Raw genomic sequence first — 22,845 nt, forward strand, 5'->3', positions numbered from 1 at the left:
CATTGTTCTGTCCTAGTTAAACCCAGTGTTGTATCTTACCATATCGTTACTATTATGTTTTTTGATACAATACTATAGCAATATGAGTGTGCATCATATCCGTATCAGATGTATTGTATGATACAACCATGTATCGTACTGTATCATGTGATACAAGCTCTGTGATAAATATCGTGAGATTTACGAAAATCTCCTGATAATATCGTGATAAATGGCCTAAAAGTTTAAAACGGCAATTTCTTGCAAGATTTTCAAAATATCATGATTTTTTGTCAAAACATAAATATCATGATTTTTTGTCAAAACATAAATATCATGATTTAAACATGATATTTACATTTTAAACAACTATTTATCGTGAAAAATTTGTGTGGTTTTTACTTTTAAATATTTTTATTTATATTTTTTTATAAAAAATATTTTTATCTTTAATTTATTTTTTATTACCAATATTTTGCCTAAAAATGCGAGATTTAAAAAAAATAAAAAAAAATTGCGAGTTTTTGACTGCCGAAAAAGCGCGAGATAAGCTTTTGTCACTATGGATACATGTTATCGTATGATACACCTTCGTTGCACTTTAAAACGGGTCAAATCATGTTTTTTATTTTTTGGGTTTTAAAGACCTCTTGAGGGCCTACTTTCTCATTTGTTTAGAGTCCATTAGAGGGGAACCCACTTACCCTAAAACTCGTGAGAGAGATTTGGGGGCCGATCTGTGCGCAAGGGAGAGGGCTTTTGTGATTTGTTTAAGATTACCTTTCCATCTTTTTCCTTTTAAGAAAGTAGATTAAAATTCTTATTCTTTGCTTCTTATTGGGTTTTTTAGCAAGGTTGTTAAATGCAATGAGGCGGAGCGAGGCGTTGAGCCTGCGCTTCGCCTCTGAGGCGTACGCCTGTACGCCTCTCACAACGTGAGACTCAAGCAAGGTTGTAAATGCGATGAGGCGAAGCGAGGCGTTGAGCCTGCGCTTCGCCTCTGAGGCGTACGCCTTTCACAACACTGTTTTTAGTGGAAACTGACATCAAATGACCCAACATGGCAATGGGGCACTCAAGTGATGAATGATAACCGATTGAAATTGAGTGCATGTTTTGCCATAATACTTTCTTTGGTAGTTTCTTCCGATTGAAGCATCATTTGGCCGAGACACATCACAATGTTGCCCCATGCATCTCAAGGAATTTGCCGGAGATCGTGAAATGGCAATGACACCAGTTGCTTACCACTTTGAGACAAAAAAACAACAACAGTAGATGAATGAAGCGGAATTGGGGTATGCACAACCATGGGATGATGTTTATGATGTAGATGATGAGTTTTCTACTTTTGATCCTACAACCCCTAGCATACCATCAGAAATAGGAAACTTTGCAAGAAGGGGAAAGGTTTGGTTGGTGCTAGCAATAGTGGTACATGTAGAAAGAGAAGAGGAGGAGGATGAGGGAGTTTCTCTAGAGGAGGTAGAGCTAAAGACTCTATTAGGAGTTTTTTTTCTTCCTAGGACTACCCTTGGGTCACAACCTTACATTTGCACTGTTATGATCCCAAAACATTTAGTCGGGCAAGCGAATGTCGCGGTTGAGAGATGATTTTATGATGCATGCATTCCTTTTAATGCAGCAAATTCATTTCTTTTTCAGGCCATGACAGATGCCATAACAAGTATCGGGTCTGGATATGAAATGCTTCATATCATGATTTTAGAAAAAAAAATTAATGTTAATGTGAGTGAAGTGAAGGAATATTGTGATGAGATGAGACAATCATGAAAGGACATGGGTGCACTGACAGAAAGACAAGGATTTTGATAAATTTTCTTGTTCATTGATCAAAACGATCTATGTTTTTTAAATCTATAGATATGTCTGAAACGCTTAAGACAACAAATGTGTTGCTCAGGGTGTTTGATGATGTTGTAGAAGAGGTGAAGCCTGAAAATATACTTCAACTTATCACTGATAATGCAACAAGTAAAGAATTGACAGAGAATTATGAGATATTGTTTTAGACCATATGTGCTGCCCACTGCATAGGCCTTATGCTTGAGGGCATCAATAACATGGATCAGATAAAACAAACAGCCAAGAAATTACAAAGTTTATTTACAATCATGCATGAATTTTGAGCTTGATAAGAAAGTACACTATTGGCGCTGAGTTAATTCATAGTGCAATTGCTAGATTTGCTACGAACTTTTTGACAGTGCAAAGTCTAGTAAACAATATAATTGTACTTAAAAAAATGTTTTCATCCGATGAGTGGAATGCATATCCCAATGCAACAAAAAGAAAGTCAAGTGAAATTATGAAAATTGTATTTAGAAGTGAATTTTAAGACTCTTGCGTGAAGTTGTTGAGAATCACTATACCTTTGGTGAAAGTATTTAGATTGGTTGACAATGAAGACATGCCAGATATGAGTTATCTCAATGAGGAGGCCATGGATAGGAAAAAAGAGGCCATCGGAGATAATTTGAATGAGAAGAAAAGACTCTACAAACCTATATGATGCATCATTGATCATAGGTAAACTGATTGCTATGACTTCTCAACCTATAATAGGACTTCATTGCTATGACTTCTCAATCATAATTTCTAGGTCAACTTGATGAACAACTCAAAAATCTCAATTGATCTGTCTCCTATGTCCTCCATGACTTGTGCTAGTACACTTTGAGCCACATGAAGAACTTCATGACAACTCCATCAGTTGGTTCCACTTTCTTAGACTGAATACAACTTGATCAACAGCTAGATAATCTCCATTGATGCATCCATGTACTCCATGACATGTGCAAGTAGCATTATGGCGCATTAGTCGAAGAATTTCATGATGGCTCCACCAGCTGGTTCCATTCTCTTTCTGATACTGAACAATCACAGGTAATAGACAGGGGAATGCTACTTGAAATTGCCTTTTTTTTTAATTACCCTGCTAGCTAGTGGCAGCTACCGGTCCTGATTTTTAGATAGATCTGATCCACTGGGGGTCACTGATAAACTTGAAATCTTGAGGAAAGGAAGAACCTTGAGTTTTTTTATTGAATGCTTATCCTCACAACATCGGCATATGCTGACTGGTTCACCTTTTAAAATGGGCTATGTTTCAAACTATAAGAAGTTTTTGATGGACAATGTAAAAGACCGTCTTTGCACTAGAAGCACCTGCCTTCCATTCCCTTTCCTTCCCTTCCCTGTTAAGATCTTACCACCACTCTATTGGGCCTTCATTCTTTTCCATATAAGCAGATGTGCAGAATCAACTTCTTAACATGTTTTGAGTTAATATTCAGCTTGGCTACTGCTTCCTGGACAAATGATTATTTGCTCCCTGGGTTGCTGCTAAGGTTCTTGTCTTTCCACCTTCCGGTTGTGTACTAATGAGTCTTTTTTTTCTAATGAAATAAGTCCGTCTTGCTGATGAATAATACCAATCAACTTGCCATCTCTTGATGCTGTTTGGAGCTTCACTCTTGCATGCTTGAAACTTCAATTGCACATGGACTTTTTGTGAGCTTACACGGATCATACTCTACATTGACCCCAAGTTAACAATCAAATGGTGCTATAGTTCATGATGAATGTTTTAGGCCTTATTCAAAATTAAGGATTCACAGGCATTTCTTACATTGAATTTGTAAGTGAGGGCTGCTGCTAAGGACACGGGTGACTTAATGGATCTGACTCCATAGGAAGTCAGCCCTAGGTAATCCACTCACCCCATGCCTTACGGTCAAAGCTAATTTATATACTCGTTGCACATGGTTCCCTTTTGGCCATTTTCCTAAATTGCAAGTGTTTTGGGTTCTGATCGATTATTTTTGTTCAGGAAAAAGTTCCTGTAACTCTTGATAGCAGCTTCTAAATTTGTAGTGCATTTGTTCAAAGAAATCACTCGATCTTTGAGTCATCTACCACCCCTCGGCTGTGCACAAATGGCTGATCTGTGATGTCTTTGTGCGATTTTCAGAGTCGGTGTATCACTATTCATTTCTTCATGTGGATAAGGATTGTTAAGAGGTGGGATGCATTGCATTGTCATGTAGCCCAATCAGATTTATATTAGGGACCCCAGTTTGGTTGTGAATAAGACATACCCAAATCAGATTTGATTAGTTGTTTGCTCTTATTTGTTACAAATTTACCTGCATTTGATTATCTAATGGTGAATTTTCTTTGGTTTTATATGTGAAAACTTGAATATGACCCAGTTCGTATGCCTTTTATATGCCAGTGGAAAACTGTGATGCTTTCTTACTTTTGACGTTTGGATTGTGTATTAACATCCTGATTAATTGCACAAGTGCTTGCCTCATTTCCTTTATACGTCTTCTCCACGTTATTAGGTTGATCTAGCCATGGATTGCTGAACAGAGAGCAGCACCGCATTCTCATCCTTCTTCACCAAATCAATGGTTAATGTTTTATACCTTGGATTTCATTGATCAGATCAAATGAATGTATTGGTTGTGTGTTGGTGACAGGAGCCACTCCAATCATTAAAAATACACTTATTTCTTAATCTCAGATTTTTGAACCAACTATGTTAGCATTCATGCATCATTCAATTTTTTCTCTTTAAATTTGTTCTTGCTCCACCAAACGAGTGATGTATATAGATCATGTGTAGGAATTTTACATCTACCGAAAAGAGTTACCGGCATCTTCCATATTGCTATAGAAACAAAGCATTTAATGAAAAGATAATCAATGCTTTCCTCTTGTTTACAAAGCTGTCATCTATTAGCTTAGATGAACCCCAACTGTGTAAGTCTAGACTGCACCATAAGACAACCATCTATGGGAAATTTCAGCGTTAGTGCAGCCATCGGGGAGTGATTGGTTCCCCATAACAGTTTGTGCAAATGATAATGGTTACGTCTTTGATGAGCTATTTCCCGCTGAGCCTCTTTGTTTCAATAAAAATAGCAACCCAACCCAACGGGGGCTCCCCTTGTTTGGTAGGAGCTGTTAGTGAACGTCACCTTGTGTTGGGACATTGCAAGTTCAAAACCCAGTGGTATGTTTTATAACTGGCGGAGGTCAGACTAACCCCAGCTTGTCTATCTAAAAAAAGAAAAAACATAGCAACCCAACTACAGAAATTAACAAATGCCAGAGTTCAACCCATCATTCTCGAAGTTTTGCAACTGACTATATCCCAGTTAAGAAATCGTGTTAAGAGTCCAAGTAGAGAAGGTTTTTTTTTTCTTTTTCTTTTAGATTTGGGTTGAGTAGGACATAATATCCAATTCTGCTACACAACATGCAACCCGATCGCCAAGTGTGTGAAGCCATAAGATTTGCTTTACTACAAGGTTATGAAAATTAATGATTATATTTTATGATCATTATTATTTTACGACCAGTGCAGCTTTTCCAAAGACAGCAAACCATACATTTTTCTTTATTAATTTGAGATGCTTGACTAACCATCTCATAATATACAAAAAGAGAAAAGGACCATCAAGACAATGGCCTACATTTTTCTTGAATCATTGACATTACCAAGGCCCCCAATGAAAAGCAGAGACTTTTTACATCTTTCACAGGCTGCATCACCAGGAGTGAAGCTTTTAAATAAACAAACAAGGGGGGTCCCCAAAGCACGAATACAAGTTTACATATATGTGCTCAAAAGCATGAATATAAGAAAAATCCATTGAATGGCCGATACAGGATCGAAAGGTAGAACAGAGAAGAGGAACTTCAATTCTTTTTATTCCACAATTCTTGAAGAGCTCCTGTATATCTCATCTACATGGGCTGCCGGCACATAGACTGCATCTGCCAATGAACTATGGCCATTTCCGTAGAACAAGTATATAATTACTCCGATTAAGAGCCACACTGATACACGAAGCCATGTTCCTCCACTGAAAGAGACCAATAGTCACCAAAATTGAAGAAATAAACTTAATCTAGAAAAATACATGAGTTAACCATGAAAAACTTACCCAAGATTTATTAGTAGATAAATGTTTATCAGAACACAACAAATGGGCAGGAGAGGGACGAAAGGGCAGATGAAACCTGCACAGAAGTTAACGACTTAAAACTTGATCGAAGAATTGGCACCACTTTTAGACTTTTGTTGCCATAAAATACTAGTTCTAACCTCCAGTGTGTCCAAAGCTGTGCCTCCCATCATCTTGGTCAATCCAGGAGAGAACAATCAGACCACAACACAAAAGGATGGCCCCAACACCACAGACAGGTAATCGTAGAAGGCTGAAAGGAAAAATGTCAAAATTTACATAGAACCACAATAGAATTTATCCTCTAAATAGTCTAGAGTGTGAAAGAAAATTCCATCAAATGAGTTACCCAGGAAGAAATGCAAAAGAAGCTGCAGAAGTAAGCAGGAGCGCTCCAATACACACAAAAGCAATGTTGACAGCTGCAATTTTGCGTCTTTTCTGGTCTTCAAATTTATCTGCAACATTTTGGTAAAACAAATAAGATGCCTAATGAGTGGAGGAAGAGTACTTTGGTGCCTTTATATAAGAATAAGGGTGATATACAAGATTGAACAAACTATCGTGGTATAAAACTCATGAGTCATACTATGAAACTTTGGGAGAGGGTGATTGAGTCTAGGTTGAGGAAGGTTGTCACGATATCGGAGAATCAATTTGGTTTTATGCCTGGAAGATCAATTATGGAAGCTATATATCTTCTTAGACAACTTATTGAAAGATATAAAGAGAGGAACAAAGATTTGCATATGGTTTTTATTGATTTAGAGAAGGCATACGATAGAGTACCTAGGGACGTTCTCTGGTGGACAATGATGAAGAAAGGTGTTTCTCTCAAGTACATTAGTATAATTAAAGATATGTATGAAGGAGTAGTAACCAATGTCCGCACTTGTGGAGGGGTGACAACCAATTTTCCGATAACGGTTGGGTTACATCAAGGATCTGCTTTAAGCCCTTTTCTATTTGCAATAGTGATGGATGAGCTTACGAGATCAATTCAAGAAAATGTACCGTGGTGTATGTTGTTTGCTGATGATATTGTTTTGATTGATGAGTCTAGAGCTGGGGTTAATGCTAAGTTAGAATTATGGAGACAGACATTGGAAGCTAGAGGTTTTAAGTTGAGTAAGAGTAAGACTGAATATATGGATTGTCAGTTTAGTAAGCAACGAAGTAGTGATGGGAGTGTAGTGAATCTTAGTGAGCAAGAAATATCGGTGAATGATTATTTCAAATATTTGGGATCCATCATTCAAAAGTATGGAGAAATTGATGGAGATGTAAATCATAGGATAAAGGTTGGGTGGATGAAATGGAAAAGTGCAACTGGAGTGTTGTGCGATCGTAGAATGCCATTGCGGTTGAAGGGAAAGTTTTATAGGACGACTATTAGGCCCGCTTTACTATATGGTACGGAATGTTGGGCTGCCAAGAGACATCATATTCAAAAAATGAGTGTAGCTGAGATGCGGATGCTTAGATGGATGTGTGGAAATACAATAAAAGATAAGATTCAGAACGAGGAGATACGTAAGAAGGTAGGTGTTGCACCCATTGAAAATAAGATGCGAGAGAATCGTTTACGGTGGTTTGGACATATTCGGCGAAGGCCTAATGATGCTCCAGTTAGAAGGTTGGAGAAATGGGAAAATATATTAGTTAAAAGAGGTCGGGGTAGGCCTAGGAAGACTTGGATGGAGATGATAGGAAAGGATATGAATGCTTTGAACCTCATCGAGGACATGGCATTGGATAGAAATGATTGGAGGAAAAGGATTCATGTGGAAGACCCAAAATGAATTTCTTTTTTGGTTCATATCGCTGACCCCAATTGTTTTGGGATGAAGGCGTAGTTGTTGTTGTATTTTGGTAAAACAGTGACTAAATACTGAAATTTGGATAAATAAAAAACACAGTGAAGAGCTAAAGCCTGTAGCCCATAGAGGAAATCCAATGGTATAGAAATAAAGCCTGCCATGTTCCAGAAAAGGATCAGGAAATAACTGGAACCTCAATCAAGAATGCAAGATAATAAAGAGAATCTGATGCAAATTACCCTCAGGTTGATACTTTTCCTTCTTAATTAGCGGATAAGCAACTGATGCATCAGCAGAGTGACGACCTTCAGAAGTTTGTTCAGCATCTTTACACGTTTTCCCAGGATCTTCAAGATCTTCCCTATTAATTCCTTGGGAACCATATTTTAATGATACCGAGTCCATTGTTTCTTGAAGGTGTGATGGCAGAGGCACTTCATCAGGTGGAACATACCTGAGTATTAAAATCGAAATTGCAACAATAGTAAATGCAAGCAGTGTGCCAACACTGACCTGCACAAAGTGAAGAAGCAGAACTTGTGAACAAAACAATATGACTGATTTTAGTATTGCATAAGAACTTACTTCAACATTGACCAACTGACTAATGTAGTACTACTATTATTTTTTGCATTGATAGAGGCACAATTTGACAAATCCAATGCAACTGAACGTTTCTCTTATTGATGAAAACTTACCATTCCTGCCAACTCAGAAACATCCATACAGGAGGCTAGAACTGCAGCAACAATCCCCGTTACGATAGTGCTCTTAACAGGAACTTGTGTGTGTTTATTGACATCAGAGAAGAATGATGGTAGCAATCCATCCCTTGCCATTGCCATTAGGATTCTAGGCTGAGAACATGGATAGAAAGATGAATACATCCATTTCAGTATGCAGACAAACATCGAACACCAAAATAAACAATCCAAAAACAAAAAAAGCATGCATACTAGAAATAATAGAATATATTAAAGAGACAAATTAAAAAAAAGGTAGTTTAAGACAAGCTGCAATTCCTCCAATACAGAAACAGCTCAGTGTAATAATAAACTAATTAGCTGTTCACCATAGATGATAATGCAAGATCAACTAACAAATACATTAAGGAGAATTTTTAAAGACTTCACACATATATGAATGCATGCACGTGCACACACACATATAAACAGAAAAAAACAAAAAGGAAAACACACAAAGAATGACAGTCTAAATCAATATGTAGGACAATTTCCAACAAAACTCAGATGTGCATTGGGGCACAAAATGCCACTATTTCTAACTTGATAGTAAATAACCATATTGCAGAAAATAAAATATCAGCACGAAAAAAAAAAAAACTTTCTTTCTCTCTAACAGAGAGAATTTAATAGTCGACCAGGAAACAAATCCATCAAAGTTAACCATGACTCATAAGAGTATATCCAATGAAAAATATTAATGGAAGTGTAGACACCAAAAAGGGAATTGATTTGTTAAAAAAAGGTGCATGCAGCAGAAAGCAGTAAGCACAACAAAGGTAATAAAATCTCACGGAAAAGGCACCTGAGAATGAAATGATTTCCACACAGAATGGAGACATTTCAATGGTCAAAATATATGAACATCAAATAAATGCAATAAAATGCCATCTTATAAACCAAATATCTGGTCAATCTGCAACAAATTTACCTGAGGAAGGATTGAACCCAACAAAGTTGCACAAAGAGCAGTAACTGCACCAGCAGTGATAACGTACCTAAAAGAAACAACCAAAGGTGTTACAACCAACTGCGACCAGCCCACAAAAATCAACATAATTTCATTCACAGGTATCACTTACACTGCCCACTGCATCCCATGACTAGCAAAAGCAGACGAAATTGGTGTGTCGGGATCCATTGCATAATAAGGTACCAAGCCAACTATAACTGTAGACACCAGCATATACAAGAAGCAGCATATGGATAATGCTATTCCAATTCCCAATGGCAAATCACGTTGTGGGTTTTCCACCTGTGAGACAGGATGACCATAAGCATGAGGTGATTGTAGGGGTCATACACGATATTCACAATTAAAAACATAACTTTATGTCTGGAAAATTTATGATGATTTCCTCCTCTACCCAACATCGACAATTTATCACGGAGTGTTAAGCAAAAACAGATAATGGCATCAACAACAATATCAAACATGGCACACCTCTTCTGCGGTGCTTGCAACCGAATCAAAGCCTATATATGCAAAGAAAACAGTGGCAGATCCAGCAAGCATCCCATTAACTCCAAAAGGGAAGTACCTGGAAACCAAACAAGGAGACAGATCAAACTTCCAGCCTCCAACAACTTTCCTTAACAAAACCAAGGTATGCGTTCCATTTCCTCCAGCTCAAAGGAACATAATGTAAAAATGCCACATGCAAAGATTCTAATTGGCATAAACAACAATTCTAATATACATAGAGAACACAATTTTGTCTTACCCAGTAGGAAGAGAATATCCAGGCCATCCATTCCGAAAACCAAGGATACTACCAGCTATGATAACAAAAAGCATAACACAAACATTTGCAGTGGTTACAATGGCTTGTGCAAGAGAACTCTGTAGCATAGGCAGTTGAAGGAATGAGGGCCAAACCAGCACAATAAAAGCTATTTCGAAGAGATTGATGAACATCAACAGCTTACCTCCTTGATTCCCACACAGAGGAGGCCAGTAACAATAAAAACGAGAATAGCAGCACAAGGGTCGAGAACAATATTGAGGCCAGGGATGTGTTGGCGAGCTAGAAACACTGGCAAACTATCTTCTCCTCCAAAAAGCAAGGCCTGAAATAGGAGAATACATCATAAACTCATTCTTCTACAAACAGAATATATATGCTCAACAGTCAACATCTAACAGCTGCATGTGCTTTACATCTACAGACATAGAAGGTAGGTTACTTTGTAGACACACCACGAAAATATACTTCCAGCAATTATGAGTACTACATGGCAAGAGAAAGGCATGTACCCTTCAGTTAATTACACACAGAAAGCATAATAAAGAAAAAAAATACCGAGGACCATAAAAGGGACCTAACCAACCTAATAATCAATTGAAGGAAAAGGCTTCAAAGAATCAAAAGACAGAGCCTTGGTGTTAATATAAATGGTTCCCCTAGTTTTGAAATTTTGTTAGAAAAAAATGGCACATACAGTGGAAATCATGAAGACCTTGACTAACACTAAAGCTGGGAGGAGAGATGTGAATGATAATGCCAACCATAGTGACAAAAGTAAAAAACAGCAAAATCTCAGCAGCCAAAAACTCGTGAAAAACTTTTTTTTTCTAAATCTCACATTTTTCTCGGTTAGCCAAAAATATCAACAATAAAAAATAAATAAAAATAAAAATACATTATTTTTATATGATAAATAGCCTATAAAAACATAAATATCGCATTTAAAACACGATATTTATATTTCTGACAAAAAAATAGTGAGAAATTGCCATTTTTAACTTTCAGCTAATTTCTCGCGATATTTTCATAAATATCGCGAGATTTGTCACTATGATGCCAACTTTAAGTGCACTGTATTTATGTTACGTCATATTGTATCATGAAAGTGGTAGCAGCCTCAATTTTATTTACATGTTTGCAGCAATTTAAGATTAATATCATGTCAAAAGTTGTCATGTTTGCGTTATGATTTCCAAAGCATCAGCTAAAGGTAACAATTAGGATTTTTCCCTCACCATGTTAGACGTCCCACTAAACTACTTGCTACACTACAAGGTAAATTTCCATAAGTTAAAACTGCTGGCTAGAACAAGAAGGCCACTTCTAAGAAACATAAAGTTCATGCAGTTTTAGAACTCTTCTAAAATAGATTATTGTAAGGTTGCTACAGCACTAGTCAACTGTAAAATTGTCTATGAAGAGACAATACGCATACAAGCATAAACACTTTATAAAAGAAGTGCACGAAAGCACTCTCACAACACTTGAACAAATTACGCAACAAGCATATAAATAATAAGCATGCAATAATGCATGTATTTCATAAAAGAAAGGAAATGCTTGAGACTCTCAAGCTTAGGGAATACAAGGGGGAAACACCCCTATCTATACAAGAAGAGGGAGGTGCAAAGGGGGGCTCCCAAAGGAGTCGTTGGGGAGCCCCCAACGGTCACATTTGTGACCGTTGGCCCCCCCCCAACGACTCTATTGGGGGACCCCCAATGCACCTTTTATGAAATGAAATAAAAAACAAAAAAGAAAAAAGAAATACAAAAAAGAATATTGAAAATTACAATATATTCCAAATTGGAATATGCGCAAAATAAGAAATTACAAGAATACCCTTTTGGGTAAAAAAGAAAGAAATAAAGAAATGAATATAAATATATATATTTATATATATGGAGATACGTATACATATAATAATTATATGTATACGTATCTCTATGTATATAAGTATATATATTTATACTTACAACACAGATTTTGGAGATACATTTTAACATCAACCTCCATATAAAACAAGTTTGCTAAAGTAATGGCAGAACCCATTGAACTACACTACGAAAAGCAGAGACAGCTTTTTCTTGGAAGAGAAGAACATCCTGTAAAATAGGCATTGATAACAATCATTTATAGGAACCTTATACAATGAAGCAAGCTTGCAACAGACAAAAACTTTTAAAAGTGAACTCTCATAATTGAATAACAGTGCTGCTCACTAACCAGATTTGGAGATATCCCACGTGCAACAGCAGCACCACCAATCGTGTACTCCAGTATCAGAGCCCAGCCAATGAGCCAAGCAATACTGCAAACAATAACCAGTCAACAATATCAGCTACTTGCATGGGAAACATATTTTCAATTCAAAACTAAGACATGAAACGCTCAAAGCAACCATACAGTGATAGCTCGACACAGCAGTCTATTCTACGTTTTAAAAAAATCTAGAAAAAAAAAATAAGATGAGATAATTCTAAGGGAATAACTCGCAACTATCGAAAAAAAGCTCTTACCTAATCAACACCAAAAAAGAAATATCATATTCAAAGGAACACGAAGTTTCCATAGTCACTGAACTGGCAAAAATTGGAACTAAATGAGATAGGAAGGTTACCCTTCTCCCACACATATGTATGAATAATGATAGGCGCTTCCAGCAGAAGGGCACCGGCTCGCGAGCTCTGCGTAGCAAAACGCTGATAAAGCCGCCGCGATTCCAGCTATCAGAAAAGAGATCGTAAGCGCCGGTCCTGAGTGCTCTCGTGCAACTGTTCCAACAAGAACATACACTCCTGCTCCAATCGTCGATCCAACGCCTAAACAGAAACAACAGGAAACAAGCAATTGACACATCAAGTGACTGATCCATATGTTGCCTACTAACCTACCTTCCTAACCTTTGCAATTAATTTTGTCTCCTATACAGTAGAAAAAAAATCATCAACCATTACGAAAATAAGGGGACATCGAAAAACATGAATCCCACGTAGTAAATGCTTGTTCAGAATTAAAACTAACAAATAAACACCATATCTATCAAATTATTATAATAAAATCACAATAAAAAACTAACTATCAACGACCAAACTAGAAATTTTGAACCGCGGTACAAACTTTATCCAAAAGAAAAGCATAAAAAACATAAGAAATACTCAAAAAAACATATTAAAATATTGAAAAAACGAGGTCAAAATTAAACAAGAAAAAAAGCCCAAGAAAGAAAACCCCACCACTTTGCATAAAGAAACACCAATAATTTTTTTCTCAAAAAAAAAAACACCAATAATTTGCCTTAACCAAAAAAAAATCTTTTTTTTTTTCAAAAAACTGAGAGAGAGAGAGAGAACAAAAACGGGCCCTCACCGATGGCGATGAGCTGAACGACGGAGAGGTTCTTAGCCAGCTGCGTCGATCCCGAACTCGTACGCGCGGAATCCACTTGCTTCCTCCGAACCAAACTATGGAAGCCCCACGAACCGCCAACCCGACCGTGGTTCTCGGAGAACCCCATCCAAGATCCTCCTCGAAAAAAAAAACCCGAATTCCGAGGAAACCAGGACACAAGAACACCGCCAAACAAAGGAAGAAAAACGAAAGACAAACGAAACCTACAAAGGATTTTTCCCTCCCTCCCTCCCTCCCTCCCTCCAAAATCTCGCCCTGCCTCAAAATCCCTAACCGTAGAAAATTAGGGCCTTTTGGAGGGAAGCGGGAAAGAGGGCGGAAAAGGAAACCCTGGAAAAGGACTCTCCCCCTGATTAGGACGACGACGAGGGAGAGCCGACCGGTGTTTCGTGCAAGCAACAGATTTTATCGGGGGAGCTGCCCGCTGCCCGAAGTTGCAGAGAGACGCTGCCCGGGATGACAGAGGCTTCTGGTTTGGACGGGTTCGGGTCGGACCCGAGAGATGCTCGGATCCAGAAAACGTGCTCGGCCTCGGCCATTTCCCCTCGAAAGCAGGCGTCCGGTTGATTATGGATAGAAATTTTATCCGACATCCGACCGAATCCGACTCTGTTTAGTCGGATTTGGTAAGTCAAAAGCATATCCGATTATAATTGGATAGTTTTTGCTTTAGAATCTAACAAATATTTGAATTTGAATCTAAAAAAAGGGGATATGGAATAAGCCCTTTACCATACCGATCTGAATCGTCGGATCTAATATCCGTCACATCCGATCCCAATCTGAATCGTTTACATCCCTAATTATGGACTAGGGCCTGTTCTAGAGACTGGTCTGATTTGAATTAGTATTATGAGGTATGAATTGGTTTAACCATAGTTTGAAAACTCGCTGGACTCAGTTGACTCGGCCCAGATGGTCAAAATCCAGTCTAACTCGCTTGTGTACAAAACTCGGCCGAGTCATGCGACCTGCTGAGTTAGCCCAGTTTTAGCATAACTCAGCCCAGTTTGCTCATGACTCAGTCGAGTCAGTTATATATCTTACGTCGATTTTTGTCATCTTACATGTTCGAACCCGGTTCACTTCTGGATCCAATAAGGCAGGACAGTGGGACCCAGAAAAGAACCCGTATGTTGGTGAGATTCCGGGTCCAATCTCTGACCCTGTTTACCTGTCAGTTCTCTTTCACATCAGATCTGACACGTAGACAGTGCAAACTGGAGGTTACGTGGCGCCTCCTGATTGCATGGAAAACCATGTGCACTTATATATTCACTTTTCTGTTTTTATCAGTGAATATTCTCATCCAATCAATGTGCTGGGAAATTTATCATATTTTATTTTTCTGTTTCACATTAATTTTATTGCAATTTTTTATTCATTAGTTGAAAGTGCTCTAAGTTGTAATCCTGAACAAGATAACCAATCATTTGTCTTTTTCTATTTATTTTTTTGAAAAATCACCTAAAATTATGTTGTTTGACCCAGTGAAGTTGTGGACTTGGACCAGGATAAGGCTCGAACCCTGTCTGAGCTCAGCTCCAAATTCCCAACCAAGCTGAGCGCTCACTTGGTCAAACATCAAGGATGGTTCATCCAAACCTTAGGGAAGTCAAGATTCGAGCCACTTTTGTATTTCTTTGAGCCTTAACCCCTAATTGAAACGCACCCATCTTGGTCAATACGTGCTTCAGTGGTGAACAAACCGATAAGTCAATATCGGCACTTGACTAGCAATTCAACATTGTACTAGGTTTGACTGGCCAAACTTTAACGCCCTGGCCTACATTGTGTATTGACTGAGCCAAGTCCTACCAGCTCAAACATAGGTCTCCTCCCCTGAGACTTAGGGTTGACCAATCAAGGCTAGGTTTTCATTGGCTTGGTCAAGGCTTAGCACCATTTGCTACACTTGAGATGATACATGCTTTGAGTGGTCTCAGTGTATATATGCCATAGTCAGTGAAAATTATCAAAAAAGTTAAAATGATATTACAAAAGTTAAAATGTTTAAAATAAAGGTTATGAATTTCAGCGACTGTGTCGGAATGTCCAAAATGGAGTGTCCCTGTCTAATAGGTCAGTGTTTTACTTTAGCAACCATATACGAAATACATTACTGGATTAGCTATTCCGATTCGGATTTACTATTTCCTTTTTGCATCAAACTGGGAATTTGAATCCAAATCGATCAAGTTAGCTTCAATAGTGCAAGTTATTTATATTTTTAATAGGTGGCACCTTGTATTGGTTTGCACCACCTTGGTATTCTACAAGTTGATTGAGACAAATCAATCTCGGGGAGCTTATTTGACCACTGCTCATAGAATGAAGTGCCCACAAATTTTATGAATCATTTTCCATACTCATATCCTCTAAAGATCTACATAATAAAAAACTCTAGTGGCTAAAGTGGAGGCTAAAAACCCATGGAGTTAATTAGAATCTCTCCAGAAAAAAACTAGAAGGATAAAGAAGACCAAGGTCACCAAAGTAGTTACACCGAATGACTTTGCCATGTTGGTTCACTATACAACATTAGGCATACAAATCAGGAATTTATAGCATCAAACATTTGTCTTTCTTAATAAACTAATATCAATCTTTGCTTTTTATATATAATTTCATGATGATGCAAGTGGGTGGCTGTTATTCTTATTATAATTTGATTTCTAGTTGTTCTAACATTTGATGATTTGATGTATATGTCCAAGGTTCAAGCACAGTTTAATACTTGTTTTCTTAATATTAAAATATAGTTTAAGGCTTGCACGTAAAGTTTGAACATCTAAAAATTGAATTATAATAATGATAACAGCCAACCATTTTCATCCTCGTGTGATTAATAATGAAGACCAATCATGCACCTTAAATCGTAAGGTCGAGAAAATAGAACTCGAATTCAGCTCATATAGCTTAATAGTATTAAAATATACAATATTTATGTATAAATATACAATTTCATTTACTTGTATCCGGTTGGTTTGTTTTTGTTATCCAAAAAAAAAAACATAGCACAAAGCCAATCCACATCTTACTGACTCGAGTTGGTTTCAGATGATATGCAGCTTGTACATGGGGTACAATGTCGATCATGTGAGCTATGTATGTTTTCAGGTGCATGCATGGTGGTGCCCATCTGTAATATAGTTTGTGTGTGGAGGCAAATGTTATCATGGTTGGTTGTTGATGTGGATCAGCATCGCAAATCTCATTGTTGAGTTGTTCTACTCATAAATATTAAGAGAATATGAGCATGTATATGCTCTCCCTTGGATCGAAAACTATTTGAGTCCCATGTTCAATCATAATTAATCTTGATAGGGATAGTGAATCCAGGTACCTGCTTACTCTCATCCGAGAGTCCAAGCTCTTTGCATTGCTTATTTTTTCATAAAAATAAAGACAGAGGAAACAAAAACTAAAAGAAAGGGGTCAGCCTAAGGGCAACCATTAAAGAAAGAGTTGTTTTGCAGAGCTAAAACAACTCATCGTTCCACGGGTATTATCGCTACAGGATTTATCGTAAGGCATTCTTCTACTGGACCCATCATATTTTTCCACCCTATTAGCTATGGGGGGGCTTTCTCTTCTTCTTGCAGCTGCCTCATTACACATACCGTTCTGGTAGGCCAGGAACATCCCCTGACATCATTCATGATATTCTTAAAAGATATTTAAAAGTGTATCCCATGACATCGTTCTTGATATTGTTTATTCTTGCATAGCTTTTTGTTTAAAAATAATAAGAGGACACGACACGCATAATAAATTAGCTGAGTATCCCTGTTACATGAATAGTAGCTGTATTGACTCATTTCCTGACTCGGGTTTCCTAAAAAAATTTATCAACAATTAAATTTCTTAGTGTGAGAGATGATGAGGATGATAACATACTGCTAATAATGTGGAAGTCAATAGTACAGGAAAAACGAGATTTGCTGGCGCAATCTTGCGTCAGTGAAAGCCTCGCCAGGTACAGCTTTCACTGGTGCAATTAGCTTGCGACAGTGAATCAGTGTTTTCAATGGCGCTGCACCAGTAAAAAGTTTTGACTGTCCAGCAATACTGCAAGGGGCCTTTTTTTTCTCTTTTCAATATTGTTTTTTTTTCAGTTTTTTTTAAATGTCAGATCAATAATGTTTTTCATCAAAGCAAATAATAGAAAAGTTTATAGCTTTTGTACGCTTCTTGGAATGCGTAAAGGAATCTGTGGTCAGAATTAATCTTGTAAGATACTCGGATTTTTGTTGGTTTATAGAATAAACAAAAATATTGGTAAAGCGGCACGTGATAACCTTTCTACACGCAGGAGAACCTCAATGGTTTTACAAATTGGAGGTCTTTAACTGTGAGGAAAGATCAGGTGCATTGTTGCAATGTGATTGCACACTTTTAGTGTGCTTCTGCACCTGATCGCCCTCTATGATTCTATCTTAAGATACAGTTTGTCAGCCGCTGGACTCAACTGCTCAAGCAATGATAGAAGGTAGCAGCACACTAAAAGTATGCAATTATATTGCACCTATATCCTCCCTCGCCAATGTGTAGTATGTGATTATGGGTTCACTTAACCTAGCAAAAAAAAAAAAACAGATCACAAAGTGTGATAAACTTGATGCTTAACACTACAAGGTATATCTCAATGTATGTGTTTTAACAAAGGCTGAACCGGGAAGAGACCAACTAATAGGGATGCCAAATCGTCTAAATATTTAACTGAATCTAACTTGGTTTAGTCAGATTTAGTAAGCTAAGTTTATCTGATTATGATCAAATCTCAATATGATTTTGATTTTTGGCTACCAAATTTGACAGATGTCTAGATTTGATGGATATCCAAATCTGGTTACATGTAAAAAATCAGATTTGGTACAAGTTTTTTGTGGTATCGGTTAACCAACATCTGATTAGTTATAACTGCTACTTGTTCTTGCAGACTCTAATCAACATATATATAATGACTCATTAGATGCCAAGCTTAAAGTCAAATTGCAAAAATTTTAGATTGGTGAACGGTTGAAACTTTGATTGAGTGAAGCCGGACTGTGAGACAAGCTTGGACCGTGGTATAGATTAGTTGCCATTGCAAGCATTGGATGCCAAAGTTTTTAATGGAAGTAAAACAGCAACTTCTTATAATGACCTGGCAGGGGCGGTGGCCACAAGTCGTAAGAGTTTTTCGCTATTTTTAATATTAATTCAAAAGCAAAAACATTAAAAGAAAGCTCAATATGATTTTGGATTTGCCTTTCCAATCATTTGACTTTTTGTATTTGAACGTTGTCGGCTTTTCAAAGCAATTTGGACTTTTTAAATTTCTAACTTAAAGCTAACATGGGGGCACGAGTCAATCAACACACATATACATATATAGTAAAATTACTAGCTGCTTAACTCATGATTAATCATGCTCACCGTCCATGTTTTTTTGAAATTCCGACCTTACAAATGTATTCAGCATGATTGATTTACTAAAAATTGACACTTGGATCGTAAATTTTGGATGAAAAAAATGGTATTTGGAGTCTCAAAATTTTATAAAATTGTAGGCCATTGATTTTTGAAACCTTATAAAAATGTATGCATGCATCCAAATCAAATATTCCAAGAACTGATTCCTATAAAAACAAGCTTATAGATCACATATGTAAGGTCAGAATTTCTAAAAAACACCAAAAATCTGATAATCGTTTCTTAGTAGGTAGGTTTGGGAGGTTTTTTATTGTTTAGGTTTTCATTCTCCTGTATATATAAAATCACTAGAATATGAGAACTGGAGATATGAGAACTAATGTGTGAACCCTGATTATTATGGATTTTTTGTTCTTTTATCTTGAATCTAATCGTACGGATGTGATCTAAATGTTTGGTTTTGTAAGAACCCACTCTTGAATGATTTGATTTTGATGCATAAATGAGATTTTTTAAGACTTTAAAATCAATGGCTCATATATAATCTTCACAAATATTCAAGCATTCAAAAATTGCAGTTTCATTGAAAATAGACGATCTGTTGATTCCTAGCAAATTCACCCTGCTAAGCACATCCGCGTTGTTGGATTTGCAAAAAACGTGTTGAAAATGCCTATAATTCTTGTTATCATATTTTGGTCTCTCTCTCTCTCTCTCTCTCTCTCTCTCTCTCTCTCTCTATATATATATATATATATATATATATATATATATATATATAGCTGGTACAGGTCATTTCTGTCTTGATTTTCTGCCAATATCATAAGTGTCGTGCGATTCAGGCCGATAATGACAACATTGGTTTAGTCAATTTGGTCATGTTCATAATTTTGTATAGATTTCATAGTTTTACTGTACAAAGAGGTAAATATAACTCTAATTGCATTGCTCGGATCCTTGCTAAACTAGCGAAAGGGGATCCACAAGTCATGGAAGGATCACCCTTCCCTGATAGAGAAGATGTGTAGATTACAGTGTAAACTGTTTATATTTTCAGGTTAAATAAATCCGGTAGGGATCTGCCTAACCCCAGCTTAGCTTTAAATAAAAAATAAAAAACACTGCCGGCCTATTGGACCCATATCCCAGGTTATCTGATTTCTTTTGACACGTTGGCAAACTCCATCCACATAATGTGATGTGTATGTCATAACTCACCGTCCTTCTAATTCACAATAAAACAGAAATATCTCAATCAAATGGGTTGGCCTGTTATTGGGATGGGAATGTTGAATTACTATTCTGTGATGCCCATAATGTAATTCAATTATTTATGCCAACTTGTGGCCTTAAATAATTCCCTCAATTATATCCTCTTTATTCAAACTTTGGATGCCTTCCCAAAAGGAGAGCAAGAAAAAGAAAATAAACCATTCTTTTGATGGCCCAAGCAGTAATAGGTGTCCCTTCTTGGGACTTCAAGGGGGGCGTTTGCATGTCACGGAATGGGGTGCCGCGCTTCCTTGGATTCATCTACCACAGAAATAGAATCGGACCTCCACCCCCACCCCACGGCAACCATTTCCGTGAAAAACTCACGTCCAGCGTGTAAAATGAAACGCCGGTTGAGGGTTTTCCGTAAAAACGGCACTTTTTACCATTTGTGTTGTCACTGCAAAAAATACACGCCCATCGATGTGTTTCCGCGAAAACAGCCCACTTTCCGTGACACACAAACTCGCCAAAGCAGGTTATAATTTCAGGGCAAGAAAAGCAAGTAAGGGTGATTAAGTCTTTGCAACAGCACCAGAGTCCGATGCAAAGTATGTCAACATACACAGGAATACGAGCCCCATGTGCATGAATACGTCGCGTTCATTCGATCCCCCGAACACAGACGTGGGATTCAGTGAATCATCCGGGGCGAACATACACCACCCTCTCCAAACTCGCCCCTAGAGGGATGATTGTAATTTTATTTGTAAATATTAGTTCCTTAGCATGCATGCTTCAGGGCTTTGCTGAAGGACCCACTCCATTACTATGCCCAAAAAAAAAAAAGAAATAAATGAATAACAGACTTTTTTTCTGCACTGTCATAAATCGCTATTTTTTTTTAAAAAAAATCAGCAATTAGTACTTCCTCTAGGGATTCAAAAGGATCTGATTTGGATCAGCAAAATGCATAGAAAATTCAGATCTGAATCCAATAGGAACAACCTAAATGCATAGAAAATTAAGTATTTTTTATATTTATTAAAAAATTAGCTGATTCAAGAGTGATGCGTATCAATTTTCTTCCGATTGGATACGTTCGATACGCACCAATACTGACAGCACTGATTCATATACTCTGGTCCAGAACCACACCACCTCTGTCCATGATTGGACAAAGTGACTTAAAGGAACGAGCCATATTTATCATCTGACAAATAACTCTTTCACCTAGTTGTGTATGACGCCTTCGATGATCAAGAGCTCAAAAGCATGTTTGTAATCGTAAATCTTAATCACAACACTTTCTCAATGTTAATGAAACATTAGAAAAGTACAAGCTGTGATTACTTTTGCCTTGAATCTTGTGAAAATTGGTCACAAGATTGACCTTGTGACCAACAATCACAGCTTTTACTTTCTCAGCTGTGATTGCCAAAGCAAACATGCCTGATAGGATTCTGTAGGGTTTGAAAGTAGCTCCATTAAATATGATTATTCTCTTAATTTTTAATTACAGTGACACCGATCGACTGAGTTTGAATGACAAGTACCCTAGAGACTGAAAATATGGGAAAAAACTGGGGGCACTTGTTTCTCCCTTCCCAATAAAAAGGACTCTCTTTCATAGCAAATAGGATTTCTTTCCAACAAAGGGTGAAACAAACATGTCTATGAAAAATATATGGTAGGACCTACATAATAAGTGTAAAAAAACAGTTTCCTTGTCAAAATGAGTTCATACCTCATCCTTGAAAAGTGGGAGCGTAACAAATGCCTCCTAATAAACTTAATTGACAGTAGAAAGTTAGTCCAAAGTTGGTCTGCTAAATGAACCGAGCAGCTCATGACTCGGCTCAGTTTGGCTCATCACGAACTTGTTTGTGATCGGTTTGTATAGCTGGTGAGCCATGCCACGAGCAGCTTGTTTAGCTTAAACGAGTCAAGCCCGAACACAAGTTGTTCAACTCGGTTTGGCTCAGGAGATAGCGTGTAGATAAAAACACATATATATAATATTTTAAATATATTATATAAAAAATGCATAAAATATATATAAAGAGAAGGATGAATGAAAAATATATACTATTAAGTGTAATATATGAAAATATAACATGAAATGTTTTTACACGGGCCAGCTTGTGTTCAGCTCGTCTCATTCAAGGACAAGCCTAGCTCGAGCTCAGCTCAACTAAACATGAACATCAGCCAAGCCACGATCTCAATCCACTGGTAAACGAACCAAGCCCAAACATGCCCTCGGTTGGTTCGGCACCTTTACAAGCCCTAGCCCAAATCCATAAGACAGCAAAAAAGTATGTGAGAAATGAATCATAACGATTAGCAAAAGGCGTTGCATGAAATAATTAAAGCAACACGACCACACAAGCTATGACCTTTCTTAGCTTTTCTAAGTAGATGTGCTCCCAAAATATTTTTCATTGTTGTCTAATCCTTTTCTACTGTTCCCTTTTTTTGCACCGAAGAAGACAGTGGATTTGAAGCCAAA

The 22,845-nt window shown here is 37.3% G+C and overlaps 1 protein-coding gene across 1 annotated transcript; it reads right to left on the minus strand.

The window, feature by feature from the left end:
• Nucleotides 1–5,378: 5,378 nt before the first annotated feature.
• LOC149830702 (cationic amino acid transporter 2, vacuolar-like) lies at nucleotides 5,379–14,133 on the minus strand. The gene is made up of 14 exons (XM_090016711.1): nucleotides 13,662–14,133; nucleotides 12,913–13,114; nucleotides 12,519–12,603; nucleotides 10,474–10,614; nucleotides 10,269–10,387; nucleotides 9,989–10,085; nucleotides 9,627–9,799; nucleotides 9,476–9,542; nucleotides 8,500–8,658; nucleotides 8,041–8,314; nucleotides 6,331–6,439; nucleotides 6,122–6,234; nucleotides 5,961–6,036; nucleotides 5,379–5,879 (listed from the first exon to the last, which is right to left on the minus strand). The coding sequence occupies exons 1-14, from the start codon at nucleotides 13,807–13,809 to the stop codon at nucleotides 5,723–5,725; spliced, it is 1,920 nt and encodes a 639-aa protein (XP_089872837.1). The 5' UTR covers nucleotides 13,810–14,133; the 3' UTR covers nucleotides 5,379–5,722.
• Nucleotides 14,134–22,845: the final 8,712 nt, after the last annotated feature.

Source organism: Nuphar pumila, chromosome 8 (assembly GCF_984573655.1).
Source record: "Nuphar pumila chromosome 8, dmNupPumi1.hap1.1, whole genome shotgun sequence".
Lineage (NCBI taxonomy): Eukaryota > Viridiplantae > Streptophyta > Magnoliopsida > Nymphaeales > Nymphaeaceae > Nuphar > Nuphar pumila.

What these genes read in the sequence shown, in the direction of transcription:
- LOC149830702 (XM_090016711.1), bottom strand. Translation starts at nt 13,809, where the DNA reads ATGGGGTTCTCCGAGAACCACGGTCGGGTTGGCGGTTCGTGGGGCTTC. An exon ending in GGAAAAGTATCAACCTGAGG is followed by an intron (nt 6,440 to 8,040) that starts GTAATTTGCATC and finishes AAAATGTTGCAG; the next exon opens with ATAAATTTGAAGACCAGAAA. An exon ending in TATCTACTAATAAATCTTGG is followed by an intron (nt 5,880 to 5,960) that starts GTAAGTTTTTCA and finishes GGTCTCTTTCAG; the next exon opens with TGGAGGAACATGGCTTCGTG.